Source organism: Brassica oleracea, unplaced genomic scaffold (assembly GCF_000695525.1).
Source record: "Brassica oleracea var. oleracea cultivar TO1000 unplaced genomic scaffold, BOL UnpScaffold01212, whole genome shotgun sequence".
In the NCBI taxonomy this organism is placed as follows: domain Eukaryota; kingdom Viridiplantae; phylum Streptophyta; class Magnoliopsida; order Brassicales; family Brassicaceae; genus Brassica; species Brassica oleracea.
In genome coordinates this window covers 1-7,840 of record NW_013617763.1, presented here as the reverse complement: position 1 = coordinate 7,840, position 7,840 = coordinate 1, and the positions used below count along the sequence as shown (strand labels likewise).

Below are 7,840 nucleotides of genomic sequence, written 5' to 3'. Positions count from 1 at the left end.
GAACAGACTCTGCATAAAAACGACAAAATATCACATAATGGTTTTAAAAAGCTGAGGTTAATAGTTTCAAACAACTTTTCACCACAAAATACGTACAAATATATAGGTATATGTATGATAGTATATAATTTTACAAACACATCGTTACATTATCTGGATCCAAATACACTATCAAAACCAACCAAGAAACAAATTTAATATGATGAATTAAATAAAAGAACAACTTTTACACGACGACGTCCACCGGGAAGAGTGAGAGTGAGAAGGAGCGTGAACCTCTGACACGAGTCGTAACAGAGAGAGAGAGAGAGAGAGAGAGAGAGAGAGAGAGAGAGGTTAAGTAGCTTCAGAGGATAAGATCTCAAGTTCTGCCCACCAAAGAGGAGAGAGTCTCGGTGTAGCTTGTTCTGGGGAAATGTTGATTACTTGTTTCAGTTGTTCAACAACATCTTTCATCGTTGGTCGTTGACTTTGGTCATTTCTCAGACAATGCCTTGCCACATCACAGATCACTTCAAGGTCCTCTTCTTTAAACGTTGTTAATGTAGGATCAATCATATCTTTCAAATGATCACTCTCCAGATACTTTGATGCCTATGAGAAAACATAAAAAAAAAGTGTTACATTAGTAATGTAAATTTCAGAAAATGGATTTTATTTTGAATTTTTAGTGTTACCCATTTCAGAATTGATCCTTCTTCATCTGATTCGGAGAGCCTTCCGGAGATAATCTCGAGCATTAATACTCCAAAGCTATAGACATTAGTCTCTGGTTCAGCTGGTAATGGCAATGAAGATTGATCTAAATCACCACTCATCGGTTTTCTCGATTTTAGCCCTGTCTGTGAACTGAAAGCAACCTCTCCGACCTGCAAAGAAAAAAAGTCTTTATTAGGTCATGAATTAATATCACCATTGAAATAGTTTTCCTGTCACGCAAGAAAACAAAAATCATCAATGCAGTTTTCTTGTAGAGCAAGCAACCTTGGCTGCGTAATCATCGGTTAAGTAGATTCTTGATGAGACTAGTTTAGAATGCGCGATTGGTGGATTAAGCTCGTGCATATATTGCAGACAATAAGCAGTTCCCATTATTATCCTCATCCTCGCGCTCCAATCAAGATGCTCCATTTCCTTATCTGAACAAGATGACAATGAAGATAGAGGTTTATGATAATAATAATAAATTAAAATAATCTTGATATGGAGACATACTAAGATGTTTATTACCGTGCAAATGTTCGAAAAGAGTTCCATTTGGAGCATATTCAAAAACCATCATCCTATTAAATGGTTCAGCTTCTTCACAGTATCCAATTAGATTGATAAAGTTCTTATGGTTGACTCTTGACATTGTATCAATCTGAAAATTTGAGTTCTCCAAAAGTCAATTCAATATCCTACAAAAAAATGCGAAAGTAATGAATCTTTAGAGTTACCTTTCTGCGGTAAGTCATTTCCATAGCTCTCGTCCATTCTCTAGTTTCCAAAACAGCGGTTGAAGCAACAGCAATCTCAACACCACTTGACAATGTTCCTTTATAGACAGTGTACCCATCAAATGCTTCAATAATATTACTGAAATCTTCACAAGCTGTTTCTAGTTCAGACCGGTTTAACTTCGGTACACCTGAAAAAACATTTTCTCACATTATGTCAAACCGGAAACAGAACCAAATAAAAAGAATTTAAGACCATTTTTCTTACCAGTAACAAAAGCTTTCTGCAACTGTCCACTTAAACCAGTTTTCCATGGACCTATACTCTTGACAGCTCTTTTCCGGCAGAAGAATATAACCCCTATCACTATCAACACCGCTACAAAAGCAGCAACGCCGATAACAACATACAACCAAACAGCAGTAGACCCTTTTGTTTCTTCTTCAAATTGCCTTGGAGGGTCAGAGCTTGTATTGTTGTTGTACTCAGCTGTTGGAGGAAGAGAAGGAGGGATCAATGGAGGTATCCTCTTCTTTGCAGTGGTTAACGCGGGAAAAGACCCGCTGCTTCGAGGAAACACTATGGTTATAGTGTCAGGAGAAGGACTAGGAGCATCTGGTGCAGGCATAGCTGCTAAATTACTTGTTCCCTCTAGTAACTCACGCCTCCTGAGGACACTACTTTCATTCTGTAAAGAACCTACAAAAAGGAACACTGTTAGTTTGTATACGGTTTCATGTTTCAACCGTTTTTTTTATGTGCTTACTTGGGGGATAATTCATGTCATAGTTCTCCCCTTGAGGTTCCCTTTGAAGCCTGAAGAGACATAAACATAGAAATCAGTAACACTAAGGATAAAAATACAAATGTAACCAAAATGAATTTATATTTTGAAAAAAGAAAAAAAAAAAGCTTTTATGTACATTCTTGAAGTTGCTTTAATCCGCAATACGAAAGCTTGTGCTTTGTTTAGTCTTAACAATCTTCTCCTTGAAACACTTTTTTAAAATGGATAAAAAAATGTAAGAACATTGTTCAAATATTTTACCACCTTAACATATCTAATGCAAAAAAGGTGATTACCAGTATCCAAGTTTTCTATTGACGCAGTCGAAGACAGCATTGGAAGCAGAAGACAGCTCTTTATGCTTGTTTAACTGGACTTGATATAGCGATTGAAGTCTCAGGAACTTTATCTTCATAAATCCCGCAAATTTGTTACCAGAAAGCAGCCTGAATCCACCAAAAAAAGCCAACGTTATTTTGTTTTGTCAAAACACATTGGTTTGGTTTAATAAATCCTTTAACTCACAAGTTCTCTGGTGTCAACATTTTGTTTAGCTCAGGTGGAACTACTCCGCTTAGCTTATTATCTCGTAAATCCAACAACTTCAGTTTTGGAAAAGTCCCAAATTCATTTGGAATGTCACCAAAGAGATTGTTCTTGGATAGTACTCTATAAAAAAAAAAACAAGAATTAGTTTCTTGTTCTCATATTTTTTTCAAGAAACAGAGCAAAAGGTAAGTTAAAAATAACCCCTTACAGAGATGTTAATTCACTTAATTGACTAAACTCAGGAGCTAAAGTTCCTCCCAAAGAGCATCCACTAAGATTCCTACATAACAAAACAAAAATATACATCAAAAATTGCGATAAGAATCACAAAGACATAATATAAGAAAACAGGAACTTACACCATCTGGACTTTATTGTCGACACACGTTACACCAAACCAAGAACACATATGATCATCAGAAACATTCCAATTCGCAAGAGTTCCGTGAGGATCAGAGTCCACTCTTTCCAGGAATTTCAACAGCACAAATCCTACAGCATTTGTAAAACCCTTCAACAAAAATTCAAAAAGAAGACAAAATTGTTAATATATTGAGAATTACCTTCGGAGTTGAGGGATAACGAGGAACGAGACTGAAGGGTAATGATCAAGAACATGAAGCAAGAGAATTGAAATCCAATAGGATTCCATCGACAACCCATTTTAGCTTATACAAAATAGCCAGACTTTTTTTTCCTAATGAACAAATAAAGGAATAATAAAAATATTCCAAACTTTACAGAATCCTCGGGAAGAGGAGAACGACGAGGTTGATGATTGAATAATGAGGGTCTCTCATTGTTTGCACGAAACCCTAATCATCAAAGAAGTGTTTATTTCAATAAAAATTAAAAACTCGTGAAATTCTCTTCTTCTCTTCAATCTTTTTAATACCTGGAAAAAAGCCAACAAGAAGCATAAATAAAAACTTGAACAAAAAGTATGAAACAATAATTATTTTTAGAAAAGGAATAAGAATAACCCTCTTGAAGAAGCAATGTGACGAAAACATGGAACCCACAAAAAGTTCCAAAACATTACAGATTACGTACACAAAACCAAACAAATAATCAGAAAACAAATTTACCTTAAAGAAGAAACTTCTTAACCAAGAAATGCTAGGGTTTGAGAAATCAACAACTAGTAAATACCCCCACAAAGCGAAAATGATTTCTTAAAAAAACTTAAAAAAGGTAGAATTTAATTTAATAGATATTGAATTATATTGTATTGTTTGTTCTTGAACTTGCCCTCGTTTTTGCAGAATGATGATGATGATCTCAGAGTTTTCTCTCTTCGACCATCTTTGGTCTCTCCAGGGCCAAAGGGTGGTGGGTTCTCTCTCTTCTTCCTCCCCCTTTCCTTTCTCTTCTTCTCTCTCTCTGAAATCTTTTTTTTTCCTATTTTCTATTTCTTTTTTAACAATTTTCCCCCACAAAACTGCCTCTGTTTTTTTCTTCTTCTTGAAATTTTCCTTTAATGAGTAAGTCCTATTAACTTGCTTTAGGTTTTTCATAATTATAAAAATGTATGAACTCATAAATACAATTACTGACATCATGTTTCCATTAGAAAAACAATAAATCATTCATTTTTGCGTTTGTTCCTCCCCGTTGATCAAGTAAACATATATATGCCGGGAAAGATTACTAGATAATTAACAAAGATCTATTATGGTTGATATGGGTCCCACTATCTTCAAAATTATACATTTTGGAACTATTTTATTTTCATTTTATCAAACGTTGACTTGGGACAACGTGCCAGAGGCTCATAGGATTCAGGAAGTCAATTAATTGGCACCGTTGGATTACTCCTTAGTGTGGTGACCAACGGTTAGAAGTTTAGTGACCTGGCATATATAGTGAACACAGTTACGTGAAAAATACTTAACAGTAGTACATGCCAGCCACGACCTTTTTGGATTTATTCTTATTTTATTAATCAACCTTAGTTTTTTTTTTTTTTTGTCGTCTGAATTTTATTAGCCAACTGAGTTAAACAAAGAGAAATATAACAAAGACAAAACCCAAAGATATAAAGGAGACAAACCTGCAAAGTATCTTTCCGGAGACAAAAGCCCAAAGATGAGAGACTAAAAGTCAACTAAGACTTACACTACAAACGTACAAGCAAGGTCCAAACAACTCAATGGATAAGCCATGATTCAAAGAGTTCAATCAAATCCACTGTCCAAAACCACTCTCAAAACCACTCCATACGAACAAAGGTGAAGCCAGAAAAGGACTGAGAAACAATGAGCTCGAGAAGATCCAAACTGCTACCAAGCGAAGTAGGAGACAAAACTAACTCAACCAATCACAATTCTAGCAGAGATGATCACAAGAGTAACGAAGAACATTGATAGAAACTCCACTGCATCACCAAACCGAGAAGACAATGCCGATAAGAAAGCCCAAGCACAAGGATAGGAACCTTGATCTCCGACAGGGAAAAACGCCAACCAAGACCTTCAGCTCTTACACGCGGACACTCGCACACCAGTCCCAGTATCTACAGACTAAAGACCGGGTACCTCCTCGCAAGAGAAGACCTGAAAATCAAGACCATTGCGACGTCATGAACCCGACCCAACAGTCTTAGAAAAGAGCTAGTAGATGCGTCGCAGCAATAACACGTCAGAAAGACGAAGCCCCGAACGAAACCTGGCCAAACTCACCAACCTGAGAACTCAGAACATCAAAGCAGAAAAGAAGAACCATGAACCTAGGCCAAACTAAAAGAGAGAGGAGAGCAGCGATGGAACAAAGCCGGTGAACCGATGCTAAACGAACCTCCGCTACACCATCAAACCTCTAAAAAGATTAACTCCATTGAACAAAGCCTCATAAATATTAAATAACGCTTAGGCCCAGACCAAGCCTTTCAAGGCGGAAGGAAAAGACAAATCATTACTCTTGAGAACACGTGTACACTCATGTAGCAGGAAAGAAGACACGTGCCAAGAAAAGGACAAATCCCACCGCCCAAACACGTCGACTCACAGATCGTCGGCGTAACCCCGACACCACCGGACAACCGCAAAACTTCAACAAGCTGATGGATGAGACCAAATCGGAGCAGCCAAACATCACCAGAAAACCAAAGCCGGCATATCATTAACAAAAAATTAACGCTTCAATCCATGGAATGATAAACAAGTCTCAATCTCGATCTCGCAAATCAATCAAAGAACATCGGACATCAGATCTTGTACTTTCAACACCGAGACGGATGAAGAAAGAAAAGAAGAGAAATCCAAATGATGATTGACCGAACTGAAACTAGTAGAGAGTAGTAGAGAAGCTATTGAGTAGAAGATCACCGGAAAAAAACCGGGACTGATGCTAGACAACACCACCGTAGAAGAACGAGGTGACGCTACAGACAAAGCCGGCCAAACGGTGCTATAGGAGCCATCGTTTGCCAGAGGCAGAGCCCGACCACGCGGGAGACCAACGCCGATAATGAAATCCGGCGACCAACCAACGCCGATAATGAAATCCGACGACAAACCATAAGTACTCTCTCTCTCTCTAAAAGATTTTGTAGAGAGAAGAGAGAGAGAACCACTTTTTAATCAACCTTAGTTATTTTCTCGATAGAGTAATTTATGGTTTAATTGGATAATTAAAATATTAAATACTGGTGCTACTAGTTGGAATCGCCAAGAGTGACTTACTGAATTTGATGTTTCATCTGTTCGGCCTTTTCCTCTTGGTAAGAATTGTTGGGATTTGTTGGGCTTGATTAAGAATTAGCCAGAATTTCATCAGATCAATTATTAGTTGGGGTTTAAGAGAGGCTTGTAACTTTTAGCCCAATAAAATAGTTTATACACAAAAAAAATTATCACGTTTAATTTTTTCACAAATTCAAAATTCATATAGAACAAAATTATTTATTTGATATGATAGTTAATAAAAATAGAATTAACGCGTTTTAATTATTAATAAAGAACAACACTAGAATTATATTTAATATATCATGTACTAATTTGTTTTTAGTATATCATGTACTAATTTTATGTGCATAAGTTTATATAGCTATTAATTAATGATACTAATAACAGTATGTATTTAAGTGAAAAAATTGTTTTTGTTATACAATTTTATCAAATTTTGTCTATTTTATTATGGTTCGGTTTAAATGATAAAATTTATTGATATATAATTTAATGAATATAAATTCATAGAAAATTTATGTATATATTTTACGTGATAATTTTTGTAAATCTAATAGAACTGTTTGAGTTTATTCATTTACGTATGAAAGTATATATACAACTTCTCATAACCGACTTTGGTTAGAGATAACTCCTATCTCTAAATACATCATTATCTCATTACATAATATGTTATCATTATCCACAACCTCCAATACTCCCCCTCAAGTTGGGAATATGAAAGTTTCTAACACCCAACTTGAACAGCAAATTTTCAAACTGAACTCTCCCCAATGCCTTTGTTAACACATCCGCTAGCTGTTCTGTTGTTCGTACATGCACTGTCTCCAACACTCTATCTTGAATAGCATCTCTCACTTGATGACAATATGACTCAATATGTTTAGCCCTTTCATGGAACACTGGATTAGCTGCAATATAAATCGCAGACTTACTGTCACAAAACAGTTTCGAAGGTCTCATTTGCGGAGCTCCTAAGTCCACCAACAACCTTCGAAGCCACTTGATCTCTCTTGTTGCCTGAGCCATGGATCTATATTCAGCTTCTGCTGAAGAATGTGAGACCACTCCCTGCTTCTTTGTCTTCCAAGAAACCGGAGAATCACCAACCAACGCCACATATGCACTTAAAGATCTTCTAGTGGTCGGACAAGCTGATCAATCTGCATCACAGAACACTGACAAACTGAGGTCGAGTTTGGAACTCAGCATAATACCTTGCCCCGCTGTACCCTTGAGATAACGAACCACCCTTAGCGCCGCATCCCATTGCACCTGTCGTGGAGTTTTCATGAACTGTGATAATATATGTACTGAATACGAAATATCCAGTCTGGTAATCGACAAGTAGACTAGCCGACCAACTAATCTTCTATAC

At 36.6% G+C, this 7,840-nt stretch overlaps 1 protein-coding gene across 2 annotated transcripts; it reads right to left on the bottom strand.

Moving 5' to 3' along the window:
* LOC106321081 (probable LRR receptor-like serine/threonine-protein kinase At5g45840) lies at positions 1 to 4,153 on the bottom strand. Of its 2 annotated transcripts, XM_013759396.1 has the most exons (14): positions 3,865 to 4,153; positions 3,340 to 3,671; positions 3,136 to 3,268; positions 2,985 to 3,056; positions 2,753 to 2,896; positions 2,524 to 2,673; positions 2,364 to 2,438; positions 2,207 to 2,256; positions 1,708 to 2,139; positions 1,440 to 1,630; positions 1,231 to 1,363; positions 985 to 1,139; positions 678 to 869; positions 1 to 594 (listed from the first exon to the last, which is right to left on the bottom strand). In XM_013759396.1, exons 2-14 carry the CDS (start codon positions 3,437 to 3,439, stop codon positions 337 to 339), a joined length of 2,085 nt encoding a protein of 694 aa, XP_013614850.1. In that variant the 5' UTR covers positions 3,440 to 3,671; positions 3,865 to 4,153; the 3' UTR covers positions 1 to 336. The 2 variants fall into 2 exon arrangements, with proteins under 2 accessions (XP_013614850.1, XP_013614851.1); XM_013759397.1 differs by lacking the exon at positions 2,364 to 2,438 and having other exon boundaries at positions 337 to 594.
* Positions 4,154 to 7,840: the final 3,687 nt, after the last annotated feature.

Coding starts and splice junctions, on each gene's coding strand:
- LOC106321081 (XM_013759396.1), bottom strand. CDS start 3,439: ATGGGTTGTCGATGGAATCCTATTGGATTTCAATTCTCTTGCTTCATG. Junction 1,364..1,439: donor AAATGACTTACCGCAGAAAG/GTAACTCTAAAG, acceptor TCAAATTTTCAG/ATTGATACAATGTCAAGAGT. Junction 595..677: donor AAGGATCAATTCTGAAATGG/GTAACACTAAAA, acceptor GTTTTCTCATAG/GCATCAAAGTATCTGGAGAG.